The 23,917-nt window shown below is 43.1% G+C and overlaps 1 protein-coding gene across 2 annotated transcripts in view; it reads right to left on the bottom strand.

The window, feature by feature from the left end:
* Nucleotides 1–1,045: 1,045 nt before the first annotated feature.
* Nucleotides 1,046–23,917, bottom strand: part of HPS4 (HPS4 biogenesis of lysosomal organelles complex 3 subunit 2) — a 45,200-nt gene continuing 22,328 nt past the window's right edge. For both annotated transcript variants that reach the window (XM_069961319.1, XM_069961320.1), the window contains exons 8-14: nt 23,535–23,601; nt 9,171–9,198; nt 7,063–7,159; nt 5,702–6,584; nt 3,900–4,032; nt 3,571–3,679; nt 1,046–1,416 (exon numbers count right to left, since the gene is read on the bottom strand). In XM_069961319.1, coding sequence (XP_069817420.1) covers nt 1,245–1,416; nt 3,571–3,679; nt 3,900–4,032; nt 5,702–6,584; nt 7,063–7,159; nt 9,171–9,198; nt 23,535–23,601 — 1,489 coding nt within the window. In that variant the 3' untranslated portion in view covers nt 1,046–1,244. The remainder of the gene's footprint in view (nt 1,417–3,570; nt 3,680–3,899; nt 4,033–5,701; nt 6,585–7,062; nt 7,160–9,170; nt 9,199–23,534; nt 23,602–23,917) is intronic.

The following is a 23,917-nucleotide window of genomic DNA, read 5'->3' as shown; positions in this document are numbered from 1 at the left end:
TCCACCCGTGTCAGTCAAAATAAATAGAAAAAAAAAATGTTGAAATGTGAAAACGTCCATGCCCATAAAAATTCCCTATGCCCAGGTATATCAAATGGAATAAAGCCATTACAGCATCTGTCCTGTATCCAAGTTTTCCTCCCCATGAAGGAAAGTTGCTTATGGTGCCCATATATCTTTAATTGCTTTTGGCTGAATGTACACTGTGCGGGCAGAGCTATCTTTTCGGTTCAGCACCCCCCACCCCCTGGACACACACACACGAATGTTCAGCTCAACCAAGCATTCACAATGTTTAAATGGGGTCAGGCAGGTGAAATCCAAAATGGTCAATCCTTCTGAGTACGGAGAAGCAAGCTTTGCTTTTGAATCCTGGGCACTCTATGGGGAAGGTGGGCACATGGCTACAGCCATAGGCATTTGCACGAGTCCTCCACATTGGGCCAGTACCACAGATAACAGCAGCCTTTAAAAGGGTTATCGAGGCACTTTCTTCCAGAAACAGTGTCACTCTTATTCTCAATTTGTGTGTCGTATATAAGCTCAGTTTCATTAAAGAGAATGGAGCAAAGCTGCAATACCTCACATAACCCCAGGACGGCTGTTGAGCTGTTTTTGGAAGAAAGCAGCTATGTTTTAATAGTCCTGAATAAACTCTATGTTATTCAGCAGATTTAAAAATGGCCTGGCACGTGGGCAAAAAAAAAAACGAAACAAAAAGGTATAACAAGTCTCAATAAGCCAATGATGAAGTCTGAGATCAGCATGTATGTATGCAGGTATGTATGTAGGTAGGTACTGTAGGTATGTATGTATGTATGTATGTATGTATGTATGTATGTTGCAATTCCTCCTGATAAGAAAGAAGTTTGCCATGTGAATAAGACTTTAATAAGAGAAAGAGTGTGAACATAGTACTGTGGATGATGGAGCTTTTGCAGAGGTAGCATAGAGCTATAGTGTACGTGAGCCCTTATTGCTCATAAAGGGATCTGGTAGACAGAATCAATATGGTACTCGATATACAAATCAATTACACTTGGAAGAGGCCTAATAATACTTTAATTTGTGTTGAAAACAGAAAGGCAGCTTAACATAGAGGCATAGATAGATGTGAGTGCCCGATAAAGGGCATGGTCCATAAGCTACAGTGCTTTCATACAGTTTTTGGCTAAAAAAACAAACAAAAAACACTTTTGTCCATGGTCCATCACCGCTGTTGTGTAATTTAAGGTGTTACACTGTTAAAGTAAGTTAAGGCCATGTTTCAGTAACTTCTGCTTGGCTTTGCTATGGAGCATGAAGACCGTGTCCTGTGGGTCTGGGACTCCGGAGTTCCTGAGCAGAGGCACTAGTTGCTGGAAGTAAGTTTCATGGACGGTGCTCTGGCAGCCATAGACAGATGAAGAGGCGTTCCTGTAATGGTCATTAAGAAGATCATATTACTTTTATAGAATAAATAGTCAGACAAGAGGCTACAATTTTTGGCCTAATAGTTTTTTTTTGCTGCCCCTTCATTCTAATGATTGGTGGAGGTCTCAGCATTCTGACCCTATAAATTGTCAATGTCTCAATAACTTGTCTTGAGCATCAATTACAGCTTGACAATGACGGTTCATGCTGTTCACAAGTCGTCTAATTGTCTGCTGAGGCATGGCATCCCACACTTCTTAAAGGGTCGGCCCTCAGGTCATTAAGGTTCTGGGGTAGCCGCTAGACTGTGACTCTGGTTCTGGGGTAGCCGCTAGACTGTGACTCAGCTGATCCCATAGGTTTTCCATGAGACCATGAGAGGTCCCCCAGTCTCCAGCAGCAGTTCCCTTATGATGCATTGTTGTCCATGAGGGTCTGTGTTGCTCATGTAGAGGCACAATGACTGGATTGGATGTTGTTCAGGTAGTATGGGCTTGTCACTGTACCATTCACAAAGTGTAGGACAATTCTGTAATGACTAACCACACCTGCCCGCACTGTGACACCACCGCCAAGCACCATATAACAAGCTGCTTGTTAGATAAATACAAGTTATGTGAAAAGTACTTAAGTACTGAAAAGCTGGACATGTGTATTCAAAACTTTAGGGAAAGTCAAATTAAAGGGAAAGTCCCACAACAGTTAAAAACTGCAGGCAGGGAGGGCACGGAAATAATAAACAAGTGAACTCGCCCCTTCTTGTACCTCCATAGCGGCGCTCCCGGGTCCCGTTCACATCAGCTGGTGACCTGCAGCTCTCCAAGCTGCAATGTCTCGTACCCGGCTGAGTGATTGCCGCTGTGAATGGGATCCGGGAGCGGCGCATTGGAGGCACGAGGAGGGGAGAGGTCATGAGTTCACTTATTTTCCCAGGAAGTTGTGGGAGTTCTCTTTTAAGTTCACCTGTTGAAGTTCCAGGATAATATGTCTTTTATTCCTAATATCTCTAGCTAGTCAATCAGGTGGTCCTTCACAGTGACGGACAGCTTTCAATATACACAGATAGCTGTCAATCACTGTTCAGCACTACTTACTTGACTGAATGATGTTTACATGAATAAATGATAAGTTATGGCCGATTATAGTTAATGAGTGTTCCTAGGAATGAGATGATAAATCGGACTGTGTGTAAAGGGCAGCGATCAGCCAACAAGCAAAAAAATGCCAGCTCGTTGGCTTATTCCATCTTTTTTGCAGCTTTTAAAGGCTGCAAATCTCTGTCTATACAGGAGACATGCAGCTGACAACAGTGCAGTTTAATGGACCCATGGACAATACAGCGATCAGTCGTGCAGCCCAGCAGTGCAAGTAAAGGCACTGCAAGCGAGCACAGATATTGCCGATTGGCGTTCGTTTACGTATCCTGTAATTTTCTCTACAAAACTATATTTCAATCTTCTCAGCTCTTCTTACAAGTTCTTTTTAAGGAGGAAAAAAAGCAATAATTTCTTTTTAAAGTGTCCATATAGAAAACCTTTTAACATGTCCTGGAGACTGTGTATGATGCTTAAATAAAGATTCACAATTTCTTCACTACTGGACGCTGTCGGACCAAGTCTTTCTGTGATGTCATAGAGACTTATCAAACATTTTGGTGTTCAGACCCGGACCAATCAAAACTCTTGACAAGTCTCTATGACATCACAGAAAGACATGGCCCAACTGATCATCAGAACGAGCGGGGAGAGGACCACTCCCTGCTCAGTGTCAGCATTATCAGTCGGGCTCCATAGACCTACATTACGAGTCCGACTGATCACGGGACGCAGAGCAGGGAGAGGGCCGCATTCAGCGTGGTTCTCCCGGCTCGTCTTCCCGGTCGATACAGGTCTGAACACTTTAAATAGGGCTGTCCTCATGGTCATGTCATTTGCCTATATCTGGAGTGTCTAAAGCAGGGATAGGGAACCTTGGCTCTCCAGCTGTTGCAAAAACGACAACTCCCAACATGCCTGGACAGCCAAAGCTTTAGCTTTGGCTGTCCAGGCATGATGGGAGTTGTCGTTTTGCAACAGCTGGAGAGCCAAGGTTCCCTATCCCTGCTCTAAAGGTTTTCCATTGAGTCCATTGGGTAGGAGTCATTCCCAGTTTCCTTACCTTACAGTCACTTCATGTAAAGATGGGTAAATGCTAAAGTCGGAGTGGATTAGATTGGCAGCTCTGAGGAACTGGCTGTCACTGGCACTTGAAGCTGATGGCAGATTGGCTGTAAAAAAAAAACACAATGAGAATTCTGAGCAACCCGCTACTAAACAGAGTAATAGTTATCAAAGCAAAACTGGAGAATAAGTAAATGCAGAGAATACAATGTTTTTCTAGTCTTTGGACATTTTATCTAGAACTACTTTAACCCCTCACATCCCAAATAAAATGTTTCCAGCGACCTTTGCTTTACGGATGAAACACTAAAGAAAAGCAGCACGTACCAGTCAGAGTGTTTTGGATGGAATCGTAGTGGGTAAAGTTGTAGGTGCTCTTTGATAAATTATTGTTGTCCGCTGGTAGAGTCTCCTTCAGATGAACTTCTAAACCGTTTAGCGAAGCCAGTGTGCTATCGTACTAGAGGGGACATAGAGAAAACGTTAACAGCCTGTTCACTAAGCTTAAGGGCCCGTTAACACTACGGAATTGGCACCAAAATTCCGTGCGGAACTCCCCCGAGTAGACTCGGAGCTGAACCCTGACAGCTAGCTATCTGATTGAATGGGAGGCCTAGTACGCCTCTGCTCTACGCGCGTCTATGCTCATAGAAGTGACATGTCTTTGTGAGTCTGCGCGGGGGAGTTCCGCATGGTATTTCGGTGCTCATTCCGCAGTGCGAACAGGCACTTAGCCTGGAAAAATGTTTCTTACCAACAAGTAGGATCTAGCAGCATGGGCGCTCATCAACAAGCAAAAGCGGTAATAACTACATGTGTACTCAGGCGCAACTCCACTGTGTAAGTCCTAAACAACAAGATGAGAAGCAAGGGTGTGTGAACAGGTCCCTGCCATATATGTGTACTTCATAGCAACAGCACCGTCACTATGCAAGGAGAAAAGGTATATGTGGAAGCGTAAAAAAAGACAACTAAACAAGCGCAGAGCAGCAACGTCTGTGAGCGAGCCACATGGAACGGGAGCGGAGACTGGCGTACTTTTGTATACATTCTGACATGTCCATCACTGCTGTGTTTACGGATTTCTATTCTCACATTATTGTTATATGCATAAACTTTAGCTCTAGCAGCGGCTGCAGCAACAATGTTCTCGAGTGGCAATCAGAGGGTAACAAAAAAAAACAGGTGTTGCGGCATGGTGGCAGGCGACGGGGGAACAGCAGAATGTGTGCAGCTCTACCTACTAGGTCTTATTTTCAGGGGAAGTCTTATTTTCGGGGAGACGGTATATTGAAGTGACCTGTGCACACAAGTTTGCTTCTCCTCTTATGTTCTTAAGAACAGTGGAGCTGCGTCTGAATACACATGTAGTTATTACGATGTCGGCCAACGATCCAAATAGCAACAATCCCTTTTTACTCACTTGCTGTCGCCGCGCGCTTGCTCCTGCTGATCGCCCCATGTAGTACGGACTTAACTGGATCTTTTGCGTGGCCAGTAAAAGGTATTATTGGCCGCATATCTCTCTGTCTAAAGAGGGGATGTGCGGCCGCTAACAAGACATTAAATGGGCACATAAACGATTGCCGCACGATTAAGGGTCCTATTACACAAAGCGATTTTTAACGATTAACGACTAATGATAAACGATCGCAAACTATGATCGTTTACTCCTCCTGATCCCAGCAAAACAATGGACAATGTGCAATTACACTGAACGATTAGTGAACAAATACGGAACTTGATCAGTGACATACGAACCATTTTTTAATAATTGCCTGCAATTACACAGAACGATTATCGTTTAAATTTGAATGATTTACCAATTTTTTGCACAATAATCGTCCCGTGTAATAGGGCCCTAACTGTGCATTGTAAAGCCACTATCAGGCCATATTAAAGGACCCTAGGTTTAAGGAAGAACACCACATAATCCTATAGTCACCTGATACAGCTGCCAAAGAGAATGCAATGGCAAATGATAGCCACGTGGTAAGACCCACTAGGGTTCTTGGAGTAACATCCACACGTTTTTAAAGCAGCGTTGGCAGCAAAAAAGCTTCTAAGCGGTTCTTTACTTACACGTATGTTCTGAAATAGCATCTAATGTAGACATACTCCATACTTACCACATCTTGAATAGTCTCCTTGACGTATTTAAAATCACTTTCCGCTATTAGAGACAGCACTAAGCCTTTCACATTATGGACATATAAAACCATCTGCGCCAGTTTGGAGTTGCCGCTTGGTGGGTTAGCGTTCAGCGTCAATGTCCAGTCTCTGATGTTACAAGATTTAATGGACTGGCTGCTTTCTGTGTCCGTGCTCTCATAGGACTGCGTGATCGCCTTGGATGTTTCACTAACTGGTGCATCGCCCTTTGTAATGTCCAGCATGGACAGTCTGTCCTCAGCGGTCTTAACAGCAAGGAGGTCTCCAGAACTCTCTTCCACGGTGAGGGAATCAGCTTTGTTCACAGTGACTTGGCTATCCTCCAAAATGGAGGACACTGATTCTCCGGGGCTGCTTTTCTCCAACTCATTAGAGGAATAGCAAGTAGCAAAACTCCCCGTAGACAGATGTTCACTTTCGGTTTCAGGGTCTTGCTGTGACACAAGAAGCTTTTTTTGGTCTTCAAAAGACATTACGGAAGAGTTGTTAGGGCTGCTGTCTACGAACACATCCTCTGAGACGCTCATCTCTTTGGCGTCTATTTTTTTATCCTCAGCGCCTGTACTAAGTGTATTTATAGGTTTGAATGGAGATGAGCTTTGCATAGGAACGTGAGTCGTGCTCCCCGGAAACATAGAGTCTGAAGCCAGACTGTCGTTTTTAGCTCTGACATTTTCTGCTGACTGATGGGAAACATTCACTTTTAATAATGAAGAAGGTTCGGAATTTCTTTTCTCTTTATCAAAGGACTCCCCGTCTGAGGCATGAGACTGGTTAATCTGGGCTTCCTCGCTGAGGCTGTGGGAAATGCTTGAACTTCTTCTTGAAGAACTTGGTATTCTAGATACAGAAATGCATTACGGTAGGTAGAGTGTATGAAACGTAATATCAGTTACTAGAAAAACACAATGTAATGGCTTTCGTAAAGTAATAATGGAGATATATGTATATCAACAACATATTTATAAAAGCTGGCATTTTAACAAAGCCATAAAATAATTCAGTCGTACCTAAGAAAAAGTACTGGCTATGGCCAAACCAGAAGATCATGTCTTTATTCTTGAAACATGTGCTGACTGCTTTAAATCCTCCAGTCACTTATCGATCGGGACCCATGCAGCATGACTGTGGAGGTCCCGACCGGTTTCCCTGACTGTCGGAGGTATACTACTTACCTCCAAGCAGCCTGATCAACGATCTTCTCATAGGGTCTGGTACAGATCACAGATAACATTACGTAGCATCAGTTACTGCTGCAGCCCTTACCAATCGATCTGCGAGCCAGGATGAGCCTCATTGCGATGCTTAACTTTTTTACCTGGTCATCCACTGTACTGGGTATTGGCGAAGTGCAGTTGCTTCTTTTTCCATGACAAATACCGGGATCATATAGACATCCTGAGGTAACAAGGGATCTGTAACAGTAACATAAAAGTAGAAATACTTAGGGCCCTATTCCACGGGACGATTAGGGTTCGCATAATCGTTAACGATAAACGATCTAAAACCTGAAATCGTTCACCCATTTACATGGAACGATAATTGTTACTTATGATCGTTCTTGTGGTCATCTTGTCGTCTCTATTGTGTTCGTCACTACTGCGAACAACCGAACAACGTCTTATTCAGTGCAAACGATTTGCGAACGAGCAATAATAAAAATAGGTCCAGGTCTTATTAAGCGATCAAAGATTTCTCGTTCGGTCGTTAATCATTAACTGCTATTCAACCGAACAATTAACGCTTAGATTCGAACGACTCAACGATAATCTGAACGATAATCGTCCCATGGAATAGAGCCCTTAGTGTACAATTTTTCCCCTTTACTTTGTTTCACATGGGAGGGAAGAATATGAAAATGCAAAGGTTTCACCGTTTTACAACTCATACGGTTATTTCCGTATCATGTAAAGTTAGGTTTGTTTTCCCTTTAAGCTTATCCATGCTTTGTTGTGTAATCATGGAAACCACCAAATATCTGGAAGTGAAAAGTTGCGCACACAGCACATAGATTTTGAGGCAGATGTATCAAATATTCTGTATTGAAAGTACCTGAAGACCTCACATTTTCACCATTTCATTTTGGGTGCAATGCTTAAATTTGCACCAAAAATAGCGAACTTTTTCCATTACAAATGAGCAACTCATTACAAATAAGCAACAATTTAGCGGTGGCTTAAGTTGTTGGATGCAGCTCTAAGGCTGCCTGAAAAACTTTAGCCTAGGGCTTATGACTCTATCCATGATATGTATCCTTATGACTCTCTAGGGCTGCTGGATGCAGTCACGGGGAAGTTGCCGAACACGATCATTTTGAGAGATCCCCTGAACGCTAAAAACAAGGCCTTTACTATATTTTTTCCATTCGCTGCTAGGTGACTTTTTAAAACTATAATAATATAACCTACTAATATTACTATAATATTATATAGTATACTGGATAGTATTAACACTATAATTATTCTAAATGTCATATCAGCGGTAGGGAACCTTGACTCTCCAGTTGTTGCAACTCCCATCATGCCTGAACAGATAAATCTCTAGCTGTCTTCTATTATTGCTGGAGCAAATAAAATACACAAACATCTGTTGGGTTGTGTCTAAGGTATGGCCCAATAGGCATTATTCCTTACAGCCCTAGAGACCATAGTCATGTAGAGTTGTCTATATAATACAATCACACTATCACACCCAGAAACGCCAAAGCTTTGACCTGGTGGGCAATCGATAAAGGGAGCAATTCTGTCATTGGCAGCACCATGATTGCAATTAAAGGGATGATTCATTAGATGAAGTCAGGCTAGTAACCAAGCCTATTGGCTCAGCTCTTTGTAAGCAAGAAGTGCCTAAGCTGGTATCAAAGGGGGGGGGGGGGGTAGTTTTATTCAAAGACCCTTCATAGAATTACATTCTATCGAGAACTTGGTTGTTTCAACCCCCTAAAATTTAAAGACCATGCTTCACATTCTTAAGATACATTACAAAAATTTTTTTTTGTAAATAAAAACAACTTTAGGCCATGTTCACACAACCTATGTTTAGCATAAATCACCATAAATCACCATAAATCACGGGAATTTACAACAACGGCTTTGACCTATGCTAAGCATACGTTGTATTTGAATTAATGGAATCCCGGACGGAGCGGGGAGATTTATGAAGACCGGCGTACAAGTACGTCGGTCTTATATTAGGCCCCGCTCCCTTTTCCATGCCAGGATTCATTAAGAGGAGCACGCCCACATGCTTCCAGCGGGTGTAGATTTTGATCATGATTTACGCCTGAGAGCAGGCATAAATCATGACAAATGAAGCGCGGGAGGCCACGCCTCCTCCCCGCCTCGTCAGTGTTATATCATGTGTTACCATGGCCTAAAGGTGTTAAAAATGTGTTTCTAGGAGGGAATAATTCTCAAGCATTCTTACCTTGTCCTTGGAAAGTGCTTGGGGGTGACTGGGAAAAAAAAAAAAAAAAACAGCGTTAAAAGTCCACGTACCGTGTACCACATAACAATCAACAACATCAGCAATATGGTAAATAATAAAATATGATATTAAAGGGGTTTCCAGGAAACAAATGCATAGACATCCCAGTTGAACAGCTGCTTGGCATCTGCATTACACTGAGAACGGAAGAACCTGACTTCTATTGCTAGTTCATCCTACGTAAATCTGGTACATTCATCACACAGAACCAGAAGCAGCTGGTGTCATACGCTGTGTAGCAATGGAGCCGGTATACTGCAGTTTTTGCTCATATTCACTTCAATAGAAGCTGAGGCTGCACCCTGGTGCCATTGATACACAGACCTGATCAACGGGGATGCCGGGGGGCAGTACTCCAACCATCATTAATTGATAGCCTATGCACAGAATAGGCTAGCAATAGTTCCCTGGAAAACCCCTTTAAGGCCAACATTTGTTAGCAGCAATCTTACTGTCAACTTAAGAATAAGAATAAAAATATAAGAATATTATAAGAATGTCAGCTCTTGGAACACCTTAGTGTCATCCTTCTGTTTGGTACTCTAAGGAGTCAGGAAAACATGTCTAAATAATCAATGTTATATCTAAAACCCAAGTCAGGGGGTCTAGGAAAGATGACAACCCCAAAGGCATCATCACTAGTGTTGAGCGAGCATGCTCTGTTGGGTATAGTGCTCGACGGAGCACCTCGTGGTGCTCGGGTAAAGATGGCTATACACCTTCAATAACTGACGACTGAACGATCCTCAATTATATTTCCCGCCCGCCACAGAAACCCATTACATTGTTTTGCTCTAATTTTTGTATATTTCGTCCCTTGAAGGGATGTTTAAATGAAATATACAACGATTAAAACAAACACTTTTTTTTTTATGTTTCTGCAAGACATTAGAAATCAGTCAGTATGCCGGCGATTGATTGTATACCGCCGGAGTTCTAAGGCTAGGTTCACACTGTGTGTTTGCAATCGTTTTTTTTTTTTTTGCAAAAAACAGATGAAAAACAGATGGAAAAAACGGATGCATTAGTGTGGATCTGTTTTGATCAGTTTTTCCATTGACTTCCATTGTAAAAAAACGGATCAAAACGGATCCGTTTTTTTTAACGGACACAAAAGTAGTGACAGCTACGTTTTTGTGTCCGTCAAAAAAAAAACGGATCCGTTTTGATCATTTTTTTTTTACAATGGAAGTCAATGGAAAAACGCATCAAAACGGATGCACACAAATGCACTCGTTTTTTTGCAAAAAAATGGATGAAAAAAAACGGATTGCAAAAACGCAGTGTGAACCCAGTCTAATGTGTCTTGCAGAAACCTATTACATTTTTTTGTTCTGATTTTCTGCCGAGCAGGGGGACCTGGTTAAATGCTCCAGTCTCCCATTGATTTCAATAGGTTTGTTATTTGAGTCGAGCATTCGAGTATTTTAATGCTCTCTCTGTCACCAGGAACCAGACATTTGTTGTCGCTGATGATGCGGCACCATGAAGACTGTATCCTACTCTGAATCCACCATCTTAGAGGGGTCTGGTAGAAACTCTCACGGCAGCCAGTTTTCTTTATGCTGAAGATGAAACCAAACCTCATAAAACCAGGGCTATTTCTAGACACAGTTTAATAAAGAGTTGTCACGTAACAGATGCTGGCCCGCTATGAAATAAACATATTAATATTAATGTAATGTTATTGTGCAATTTATTTGGGAAGACTGTGTTAATGTTAAATGTCTGTCACTCGAGAATCAGAACAGGAGGGGAGGAAATAAAATAATAATGTGGTGCGATAGGGATTATTAGGAAAATGATAATATTACATGGTAATGGAAAACAGTTCTGCTGGATATAGTGGGGGAGATTTATCAAACATGGTGCAAGGTGAAACAGGCCCAGTTGCCCCTAGCAACCAATCAGATTCCACCTTTCATTCCTCACAGACTCTTTGGGAAATGAGAGGCGGAATCTGATTGGTTGCTAGGGGCAACTGAGCCAGTTTCCCTTTACACCATGTTTAATAAATCTTCCCCCAGTGAGTTTACTAAATTGAGTCTATATAGAGGATATCTAGTAAACCTGCACAATGTTTAAAATTTTTTATTCTTTGAAATCAGCTGGTGTCAGAAAGTGCCAAAGATTTGTAGATTACTTCTAGTAAAAAAAATCTCCAGTCTTCCAGTACTTATCAGCTGCTGTATATCCTGCAGGAAGTGGTGTATTCTTTCCAAACAGTAAGTACCCTATTTTCCAGCGACTGGGCATATAAGACAACTCCCAACTTGACTACCCCTCTTCCAACGCACACCAAATAAAAAGTATTAAAAAACATCAGCAGTGAGATCTGAGAGGCAGAGAAGGAGGTAAAGTAATACCGGTAGGATACAACGGCGGCCAGACGGGTAAAAGGGGTGTGTTTTTCTGGGCACAGCGCCACCATATCTTTTTTTTCCATTCCCCAGACGCCCGCAGCTTGCTCTGCCCTTTATATGGTCACTCCATACGGCGGGGATGCAGCCGTTTTCTAGCTCCCCCCACCGAATGCGGCGACTGCGATACGGTATGTGTGAAGCTACCCTTATATACAGGAAAATACAGTAAATTACAAATCTCTGGAACTTTCTTGCACCAGTTGCTTTCAAAGATTTTTTTTTTTTTGCTGGAGTACCCCTAAAAGTTGCATGCAATTATTTGACTACTATTATTCCCTATGAGGAACAAAACCCTATCCAACTTTCTGTCTCAATGTGGCGTATATTTATGTGTCGTTATGTTGTTACTAGTGTTAAGTGAGCATGTTCGGTCTAGCATAGTGAAAGCACTGAAAGATGTTCCAATCGAGTAGTGAGCACAGGAGCATAATAGTGCTTGCGCAACACTAGTTGTTACCTCTTACTCCCTGCCTAAGGGCCCTATTACATGTAGCAATTCGGGCCATTATCTCATAATATAATAGAGAAAACAATTAGCTGATGAAACAATTATCAGCCAATCGGTTTAGGTTTGGGCCCAAAATCGTCGGGCACCGGCCGCGCATCGCTACATGTAATAGTAATGTGCGGCCGACGGCTGACGATTGCCCAAACACCTGACACCTTACCTCTCCTCGCTCCAGGTGTTTTCTCCTGTGCTCCGCAGCTTCCTGGTCCCAATCACAGTCCTTACCGCCTGATCATCGGGCAGCCCAATCGGTCCAGTAAACGAGCGCCGATCTAGCAAATTGGTGCTCATTTACTTAAATGATTGGCCCGTAGTTGGCCCGTGTAATAGAAACATAAGGGTCCTATTACACGGAGCAATTTTTACCGATTAACGACTTTAACGATAAACGATAGCAAACAAGATTGTTAATCGTTAACCTGAAATCGCTCACCAAATTAAACAGAACGATAATCGTTAGTTAGGATCGTTAATACGATCTTTAGTGCGATCGTAACTATGATCGTTTATTCCTTCTGATCCCAGCAAAACAATGAACAATGTGCAATTACATTGAACGATTTAGTGAACAAATGCAGAACTTGAGCGAACAAATGTGGAATTACAGCGAATGATTAGCGAACGATTAATGATAATTTTAGGTTCAGGTCTAAATCAACGATCAACGACATCCGAACGATTTTTCGATCGTTGTCTGCAATTACATGGAACGATTATCGTTTAAATTGAACAATTTAACGATTTTTCGCTCAATAATCTTCCTGTGTAATAGGGCCCTAAGGCTCTGTTCATACCAGCATCATGGCTTCCTTTTAGAACACAGTTATGACATATATGTATACTATTAAACCAACCCCATTGAGTTTAACTGGTTTTACTGTTTTGATGGCAAAATCAGTGATGCTTTGTGTAACAAATACGAGAAAGCGTGATGGAAAACCTGACTAACCCCATTAGAAGAGAGTGCACGGAGCCTTTGTGACACATTATATGTCAAATTCAGGCTGTGTTCACATGCTGTTATGTGAACATGATCAGTGTATGCCCCAGTCTGCACTCTGCAGTTATTCACAGAAGACAAAATGACTACCACTCCCATTCTGACTAATAGACCGGTATTGCAGCAATATCAGTGAGTATCTGTATGCAGGTCATATGTCTGACGGGTCTATTTGTTACAACCAAACAGACATGACAAGTGACGCTTCTCTTAGTCAGGTCATAGTAATAAAGATCATAGAATTCCAGCTGTGTCCTTGCCCATAGCACGTCGGATTCTCACTATGGAAGCTTGCCTTTCCAGTCACGACACATAAGCAAGCATTGGGACAGAGCGCCGTCATTTTAATTTGCAACAGTTTTGGTAAATGTCCCTGCTGGAATGTATGGTGAGTGATGAAGGAAGCGTTTGATGTGCTTCACCATCTCTAGGCCGGAACATCAAGGAGTATCCTAAAGGTCTGCTGTACAAATAGCACTGATAGGATTAATTCCTCCAAAGTAATAGGAGGGGGTCAGATCAAAACACATTCTCACTCATTGCCTGGGTGCAGACAGAACAATGGCTCTCACAAGGTGGCGGACAAACCTCTCTCATCCCTGCTGCAATAATCTGCTCATCACATGGATGGAAATGACGGCGGCTCGTGCAAACACAGGCCCAGTAATCCCATTATCTGCCAGGCTAACTTCAAAGGCTTGGGAAATCTAGCAGGATAAACATTTAGATTAAGCCATTAACACAGAACTCTGCTCTGAACTCCTCCAATGTCGCTTTAGCCGAAGGGTCAATCTATGATAGCGCTTGTCATTCATTAAGAATCAATTAGTTCCGAACAAATGACTGTATCCCCTTGTATCAACATTGCATTCTGATCAGGATCTCAGGTTATGTGCTGGATGGGTTTAATGGTGATAGTCCCTGACATTTCGTGGGTCAGATTAGGATATCCAAACACACCTCCGATATAGTGCCCTATTACAAGGGGTGATTTTATGTCCAATTAGGCAGAATTGGGCAGATATTACTCCTTGTAAAAAAGGCAACCTTCAGCCAAGGAGTGGATTATCGTATGATCGTTGTCTTTCAGCAGGTTTAAAAATAAGCAGCCGCCCATCGCATATCGCTCTGTGTAGTTGGAGGTGCGCAGTTGGGGGGGGGGGGGGTAGTTATCAAACATGGTGTAAAGTGAAACTGCCTCAGTTGCCCCTAGCAACCAATCAGATCCCACCATTCATTCCTCACAGACTCTTTGGAAAATGAAAGGTGAAATCTGATTGGTTGCTAGGGGCAACTGAGCCAGTTTCACTTTACACCATGTTTGATAAATCTCCCCCTTGGTCTCCAATGAACCAGTATATATTTGCCTGTCCATGCTCCTTGCTGTCCTCTTGGCTGGCTGGCCTGTCACATGTCAGTAAAGGCTGAGGTGAGAAGCCAGGAGGACACCGGGAAGCGTGGACATGTAAGTAAATACTTATTTTCTCTATATACGCAGCAAGGGCTCCACAGACATCAATAACGATGTATACGCAGCCCTTACTGCACGATCATCAAGCTGTGTAATCTAGATCAGCACTCGCTTACAGCTAAAGTTATACGGCCCTAAGAAGTTTGTATATGGTGGTGGTTCCCACTGACTAAAAGAATTAAAGCGACTCTGTGCCCACAATCTGCCCCGCCCCCCAAACCACTTGTACCTTCGGATAGCTGCTTTTAATCCAAGATCTGTCCTGTGGTCAGTTCGGCAGGTGATGCAGTTATTGTCCTAAAAAAGAACTTTCAAATTTGAAGCCCGTGCCAAACGGTCCCTCCTCCCCGCCCTCTTCAGCATTAGGAATGCCACTGAAACATTTTCTCCATGCTGAACATGGCACAGGTGCTTAACAATCCAGCCCATGGGCCGTGCTGACACAGGTGGGGAATAGGAGGCAATCTGCCTGGGGCATTCCTAATGATGAAGAGGGTGGGGAAGAGGGACAGATAGGGTGTGCAAAGTTAGGGCACAGATACTCCCGTTTGGCACAGGACTGCAAGTTTTTTTAGGACAAGAACTGCCTCACCTGCCGAACGGACCCCAGGACAGATCTTGGATTAAAAGCAGCTATCTGAAGGTACAAGCGGTTTGGGGGGTCAGATTGTGGGTACAGAGTTGCTTTAACTCTAACCTCAGAGATTTCTACAGTATATATCCAAACAAAAGTCTGCACACCTTCAAAGAGCTAGATGAGACTATAACGTACAAGCTAGATGTCACTAGATGGTCACTATCAAATATTTCGCAAATTAGGGTCAGTTTTAAAGATAAGCGCAGCTCAATGGTTCGGCAATTGATTACCGCTGGCTGAAGAAGTAGGGATGCAGCCCAAGGGAGTCCAGGAAAAACATTGATACAGCCATGCTGGAGTTGCACTCATCCCTAGTTTATACACATGTATAGGATCTGCTTCAGATTTTAGGTCTCAGACCTGAAGCTGCATCAATTCTGTAACATCAACTCACCTGCAGATACTGTACATGTGAAGGGACCCTTGAAAATTGTAATCAGTGTATTACCACGATTCCTTGCAGTACAGCATTTCACCATCTGGTTAACTCTGTTTACATCTTGACGCATTCGGAATCGGATCCAAAGATTTATTGGCTTCGTTTTTGGGCCTTATTACACACGGGACGATTATTGTTCAAAAAATTGGATTGTAACGATAAACGTTACGTGCAATAGCAGGTAACGAATAAACAACCAACGAGAAATCATTGATAGTTTGATAGAATCCGAAACTATTTTTATCATCGTTAATCGTTCACAAATCGTTCGGTGTAATAATGCGCCGTTCGCTCGTACCCTTGATTATCAGCCAGGAAAGGTTGAGCGCAAAAACGACCATAAGTAACGATCATCGTCCTGTGTAATAGGGTGAACAATAAAGATCGTTCGTCATAGCGGACGTTTAAGATCGTGTATCGTCGAAAAATCGTCTAGTGTAATACCACCCTTAGTCACCAAGGTTGTCTTTATGCTAATTTTAAGAGCAATGAGACCAGCCAGGATTGTCTTCTCTTTCTATTCAACTGATCACATACTAAAGGCCCTATTCCACGGAACGATTATCGTCCGTATTCGGCCGATATAGGATAATTTTTTACTCACCGTAAATTTTCTTTCCTGTAGTCCGAAGCAGCAGCACAAATGGGGAAGATCCTATCTTCCTGCAATGGTAGGACAGATGGTACTAATAAAAGATTGATTAGGAGCCCTATAAGAAGGCCATACAGACCCCTCCTCCTTGTGTCAATTCTAACGACAAAAAAATTTAAAATTCATAATAAAACTTAGTTAATAAGGCATTAAAACAATCAAGGTATGCTGCATAAATAATAGTTTGTTTAAATCAGGGCGGGAAGTCTGTGCTGCTGCTTCGGACTACAGGAAAGAAAATTTACGGTGAGTAAAAAATTATCCTTTCCCTTACGTCCTCAGCAGCAGCACAAATGGGGATATAGCAAGCTATGAAAACAGACTAGGGAGGGCCATTACATTACAGAAGACAGAATGGCTGAGCCAAAAACTGGTTGACTCGTGAATATCTAGTCTATAGTGCTTGACAAAGGTATTGACGGACGACCATGAAGCAGTCCTGCATATTTGTTCCAAGGGTACAGATCTTTTTTCAGCCCATGTGGATGATATTGCCCTCATTGAATGTGCCTTGATTGCACCAGGTACCTGTAATCCAGCTTCTTGGTAGCATATGGAGATGACTTCCCTTATCCATCTGGACAGAGAAGCTTTGGATGACTTGCATCCTTTGTTTTTCCCTGCAAAGGATAAAAACAAGTGGTTAGATTTCCTGAAGGAGTTTGCCCGTTCAATATACATGCTCCAAGCCCTTCCCACATCTAAGGGATGAAGCTCCTTCTCTCCCGTGTTGGCAGGAGTAATGGAATGTAACAATGGAGATGTGGAAGAGACTTCACCCACCAGGCTTCAAACATCTTCTTTACCTTCAGGTAGGTTCTGTAGGCAGTTGTGGCTCTGGACTACAGAAGAGTGGTCACCACTTTGACAGCATATCAATTCCCACCTTGTTGACGGCAGTCAAGCTTCGGACAAGCCTGCCCTCTTGAGTTATTAACTGAGGGTATACAGAAGCCTCCAGATTATTCCTATGGAATTAGCGCCATGCTTTTAGATAATATAAGAGGCCATCATGAAACCAGAGACTTGCTACTTGCAAGATTTTTAGACTCTGCCCACACCTGGCAGGGACGCTGGGAGTAATCTCTGCTACTCTGTGTCAGTAGCTGGGGAGACTGGGAGAGTTCCCAGAAGATTCTTAGGCAGGGGGCTCACCATTGTGAACCATGCCCTCTTGGGTCAATAGGGGCAAATGAGGCTGACCAAGGCCCAACCTTGTCTCAGATTCTGCAAGACTCTGGGCTTTTTAGGAGTGAGGAAAAAAGGGTTCTCCAATTTGAACCTTGAATAGGAATAGGTCTATCCTCCATGCGATTTTCCAGAAAGCTTCTGGTCCAGAGACCGTTCCTCCGACAGGGTTACATCGCAGCATAGATTGCCAGCAGACAAAATGCCCCTGCCTCCAGTAGTAATACCACAGAGTTAGTGCCCCTATAAAGATCGATATGCGCCATCCTAGATGCGGTTTTGATCTTATACTGATAGCTTTCCATAAATTGGTGTGCTGAAGTGGACTAGTATTCCCTTCATATGTTGGATGCCAGCAACATCTCTGATGGGGATTAAGGCTCCTTTGCCCGTTGCTCATACAAGCGCCCCACTGCTTGATATATCAATGGTTTTCTCTACCCACTTCATTGGGAGACTGCTGCCATTGAGCAGGAAAAAGCTATCCTTGTCTCTGGGTGTTATTTCCAGTGTAGACATAAGACCCAAGGGTATCAGATGAAGTGACAGCAACTGGGGAGTGCCGAGAACCCCGACTTGTGTCAACTTCTGTATTATCTCTGGAGGAAGTAAGTCACAGACTGGGGATCTATTCTCCTCCCTAGGAATTGTTCCATGCCAGAAACAATGATGAGCTTCAATTTTCTCAAACAGTCAAAGTACAATAGACATCAGCTTGGTGACTGTAGATGGAGCCAAGATGATTCCAGACAGAAGGGCTGTAAATTGAAAAGAATTCCAATTGCCTTGTACAAAGGGTCTTGATGTAAAGGAATATGCAGCTTTTGTCTGTAGACAGGTACATGCGGGTATACATGGCCAGATAACGTCCTTCTTCTAGGAGGGAACTACAGAGCATAAATCCTCCATACAACTGCTTTCTCAGAGGAGGCTGTATACAGGTACATGCAGGTATACCTGGTCAGATAACATCCTTCTTCTAGGAGGGACCTACAGATCATAGATCCCACATACAGCACCTTTCTCAGAGGAGGCTGTATACAGGTATACACGGTCAGATAACATCCCTCTAGGAGGGACCCACAGATCAAAATTCAATATGGTAGCCTTTCCTATCATATAACACTGGTACAGACCTCTCTCATTATGGAAATAAATTGTCAGAAAAGACGTAGTCACAAGTTCTTGTCACCATCCCCAAGGCCTCCGAGACGTCTGGTCCTTCTTGTGCAGGATTCTTTCCTTTACCTTCCATACTAGAATTCCTACGGAATGTGGAACAAAAGTAGAAGTTCCTTCTCTTATTAGACTGGGGCAGATAATGGACCTGATCATAAGAAAAAAAGGACTTTCATGAGAATGTCCAATACAGATCCAACTATCTTTATATTGGAGTGAACATCTGCCCACTTACAACGAAGGACCAGTCTCCAAACTGTGGGGATCGGGCAGCCAAGTATACTGCTCAGCTATAGTAATATAGACATTTATTTTATTTAAGTTTTTATTCATTTAGAAAATTACTAAGAAAATTTTTTTTTTTTTTTTTTTGAACAAGGTCTTTGTGCGTCTGAAGGAGCCATGACCTCGGACTCCATCCAGTTCAGCCTGTAGATTATCATTCAGATGTAAAATCTTAAGCAGTCATTGTCTCTTCTGAGAAAAAGTTGCAATCCACAAATGAATTCCTTGCCACCTGAAAGTGGAATCTTGCAGGATCTGTACGCCAAGAAAGCTTTTTCTCCAGAAGTTCTGTTACTAGAATCCGGCTACATCCAAGGATGGAAGTTGTGCCAGACTGACCGGCTGACTAACAGACTAGTGCAGAGTGCCTGGAATCAGACACACAGGTGCACTGAATATGCAACCAGCAATCCTAAGGCGGTGTTCACACATAGCAGCTTCATAGCTTTACTGCATCCTTCAGTACACAGAAGCTCCATAGGGTCACTGCATCATCTGATATCAGTATTACAGAGTGTAACTAGACAGCAGGTGTACACAGTATTACAGAGTAATTAGACTGTAGGTATACACAGTACACATCCAGCATCTCTAAGGATGTAGCTTCATAGGTCACTGCATTATCTGATAACAGTACTAATCAGATAGTACACATCTACAATCCTAAGGCCATGTTCACACACAGTAGCTTTACTGCATTCTTAAATAGAAGCACTGGAGCAGCGCAAAAAAGCTCCATAGAATCACTGCATCATCTGATGGCAGTATTAGGGAAAGTAATCAGATAGCAGGTGTATCCAGTACACATCCAGCAGCTCTAAGCATGTGCTCACACACATAGCTCCATATGGTCACTATATAATCTGATAGCAGTATTAGGGAAAGTAATTAGACAGATGTATCCAGTACACAACTAGCAACTCTAAGGCTGTGTTCACACACAGTAGCTTCATAGGGCACTGCATCATCTGATAGCAGTATAGTGAAAGAAATCAGACAGCAGGTGTTACACAGTACACTACAATTCTAAGGCAATGTTCACACACGGTGGCTTCATAACTTCACTGCATTCTTAAATAGCAGCACACAGAAGGTCCACATGATAACCATCATCTGATAGCAGTATTAGTGAAGGTAATTAAACAGCAGGTGTACATAGTACACGACTAAATTCTAAGGCAGTGTTCACACACAGTAGCTTCACTGCATTCTTAAATGTCAGCACACAGAAGGTCCACATGATCACTGTATCATCTGATAGCAGTATAGTGAAAGTAAATAGACAGCAGGTGTATAGTATACAACTAACAATTCTAAGGCCGTGTTCACACACAGTAGCTTCACTGCATTCTTAAATGGCAGCACTGGAGTAGCACACAGACGCTCCATAGGGTGACTGCGTCATCTGTTAGCAGTATTAGTGAAAGTTATTAGACAGGAGGTGTATCTACCACTACACAATAACTCTAAGGCCGTGTTCATACACAGTTTTATAGCTTCATTGTATCATCTGATAGAAATACTGGAAAAGTAATCAGACCGCAGGTATACACAACTACAATTCTAAGGCTGTGTTCACACACACAATTTCACTGCATCATCTGGTAGCAGTACTATAGAAAGTAATTAGGCAGCAGGTGTTCACAATGCACAAATAGCAGCTCTAGGGTTGTGTGCACACACAAACACACAGTTTTATAGCTTCACTGCATCATCCGATGGCAGTACTATAGAAAGTAATGAGGCAACAGGTGTACACAATTAGCAGCTCTAGGGCTGTGTTCACATACAGTTTCAGAGCTTCACTGCATCATCTGGTAGCAGTACTATAGCAAGTAATCAGGCAGCAGGTGTGCACACTGCACAACTAGCAGCTCTAGGGTTGTGTACACACAGTTTTATAGCTTCACTGCATCATCTGTAGCAGTGCTATAGAAAGTAATCAGGCAGTAGGTGTGCACAATTAGCAGCTCTAGGGCTGTGTTCACATACACTTTCAGAGCTTCACTGCATCATCTGGTAGCAGTGCTATAGAAAGTAATCAGGCAGTAGGTGTGCACACTGCACAACTAACAGCTCTAGGGTTGTGTGCACACACACAGTTTTATAGCTTCACTGCATCATCTGATGGCAGTACTATAGAAAGTAATGAGGCAACAGGTGTACACAATTAGCAGCTCTAGGGCTGTGTTCACACATATACACAGTTTCACAGCTTCATTGTAGCAGTACTGGAGAAAATAATGAGACAGCAGGTGTACTAAATACCCAACTAGCAGCTTTAAAGCTGTGTTCATGTATACACACTATAGTTACATAGGTCACTCATATAGTGAAGCAGTCTAACAGGACTTGCACAACCAATGTTAAAAAAAGTGAAAGACATTGAAACGAAACATTTGAGGCATAAAAGCCTCATACAACATATATATATATATATATCCAATGATCCTCCTGACACACATGCCAGGCTTCCAGCTTAAAAGAAAAAACAGCATATCTTACCTTGCTGAAGTATCAAGAAACATTAGCAGCCGCCCAGGTGAGGACACAGGTCTGGCAGCACCATGATACTTACTGCAGCAGCTTCATGGCTTCCCTCACACAGCGGCTCAATACAGCAGAGAAGCTGAGTGATAACTCTACTAAAAAGTAAATAATCTCCTCTCTGATACAGCAGAGCAGAAAAAAACAACATTTCTATAAATTTCCCCTCTCCACACGACCATGTGGAAAGGAAGAATCTTTGGAAAGGAAAGTCAGACACAAACATAGGCCTGAGCCTGCTTCCCTCTCCTACCACCTGTCCCACAGGAGGACAGAAAAAAACACAAGGAGGAGGGGTCTGTATGGCCTTCTTATAGGGCTCCTAATCAATCTTTTATTAGTACCATCTGTCCTACCATTGCAGGAAGATAGGATCTTCCCCATTTGTGCTGCTGCTGAGGACGTAAGGGAACGGCCGCTACGGACGATAATCGTCCCGTGGAATAGAGTGCAACGATCAGCCGACATCGTTCATGTCGGCTGATCGTTGCAGTCGCTTGTTTTTCAACATGTTGAAAAACAAGCGACTAATATAGCAGCGATATGCTGCCGTCGCTCCATTGAATAGGAGCGTCGGCAGCAGACGCTGCTATATCCTATGGGCTGCCCGGACGATCAGCGATCAGCCGGGCAGCCCCCCCACAGCTCCCCGCCGCCCCCTCCCGCACTCACCCTCTCTCTGCAGCCGCGTTGAATAGCGGCGGCAGCGAGCGGGGAACAAGGAGAAAACGAGCGCTGAGAGTGCTCGTTTGCTCCTCTTAAAGACCCATGTAATAGGCCCTTAAGTTGTTTTCCAGGGACTGGGATTTAAAGTGACATTGTCACCCCCTTTTTTCATACCTTATTTTATATCTGCAGATTGTGTTAAAAGGGCGGGGCTTCACGTCAACAGCACCACTTAGCCCCGCCCACAGCGTAACTGTAGCCCCCTCCGTGGCGTCATTGGCACATAGACCTTTAGGCCAGCCTGTTCCAATGGTCGGCAAGGGGGCGAGACCTATGTGCCAAAGCAGTCACGGAGAGGCAGGGCCTACGGTGGTGCTGTGGGCGGGGCTAGGTGGTGCAGTTGCCGCAAAGCCCCGCCCACTTAGCACAATCTGCAGATGATAAAAGATTACCTTTTGCTTCAACAAGCAACATGACGTATGATGTAAAGTAAGGTATAAACACTGATAAATTTACCCTTTACATCTATGAAGAGAGGTCAGGATGCAAAAAGGGGGTGACAGTATCACTTTAAATACTAATGGCCTATCCTTAGATAACCAGTGTAACTGTTTACACAACTCACACTTACATCAATATGTTACACTGTGTAAAACAGGTCCTTTAGAGGTTTTCGGCTTCCCCACCGCTACTAAGCACTGCGGAATCCTGCGCTATACAAATAAACATTATTATTACTGGCTGCCACAACCAAGCCAGACAGGGGACCTATTGGACCTCAATCTTGCATCTATCAAACATTGTCTTACATGTGTATAAAAACATTATATGGTTGTTAGAAGAATCTAACATGCTGTTAGTTTTCAATAGGGCCAAGAAGGCAGCATAAGGCCATGTTCAGACGTGGTAAAACCGCAGCCGTTCTGTGACAAGGCTGTGTCACAGAACGGCCACTGTCTAAAATGTTCAACATCACTTCTATTTAACTGGAATACGGGCACATTCAATTAGCCATAGCAGACAATGTAAAGTCTAGCCTGGAGCTGTACTTTATATTGTCTGCACAGTGTATTTTGTGCGGCAGCTATTCAATGAATAGCGGTCACACAAAATAGACAGTGCACCAATCCGTCCGCTTGGTGCTGTGCTGTGGGGGAAGCGAATGCTGAGCTGACAGGTTGGCACTTGCTTCCCCCAGGACATCGGGTTGTGTAATAAGCCCTTAAGTCACAAGAGCTGCAGGTGATCCAAGGTAATATAGAATAGCAGTAATTGAATACTGGAATATAAGCAGAACCTTCATACTCACTTTTTGTCCAAAGCTTTGAAGGAGAACTCTTGAAGTCAGTGACGGAGGCAGCTGTGTACTCACTATTCTAAGAGACAAATATATATAGCACAATATATTACCAAAATTCACTTCATTAACATAGACCAGTGATTTCCATTCATAAACAGTTTGAGAGTAACGTAATATTTTATTAGTGGCTTAGGGTGCCCTGAATACTAGAGATAAGCAAACCGGGTTCGGGTTCGAGTCGATCCGAACCCGAACGTTCAGCATTTGATTAGCGGGGGCTGCTGAACTTGGATAAAGCTCTAAGGTTGTCTGGAAAACATGGATACAGCCAATGACTATATCCATGATTTCCACATAGCCTTAGGGCTTTATCCAACTTCAAAAGCCCCAGC

The sequence above is a fragment of the Dendropsophus ebraccatus genome, chromosome 3 (genome assembly GCF_027789765.1).
Source record: "Dendropsophus ebraccatus isolate aDenEbr1 chromosome 3, aDenEbr1.pat, whole genome shotgun sequence".
Classification (NCBI taxonomy): Eukaryota; Metazoa; Chordata; class Amphibia; order Anura; family Hylidae; genus Dendropsophus; species Dendropsophus ebraccatus.
The sequence above is the reverse complement of the archived record's forward strand: the minus strand, read 5'-3'. Positions and strand labels throughout refer to the sequence as shown.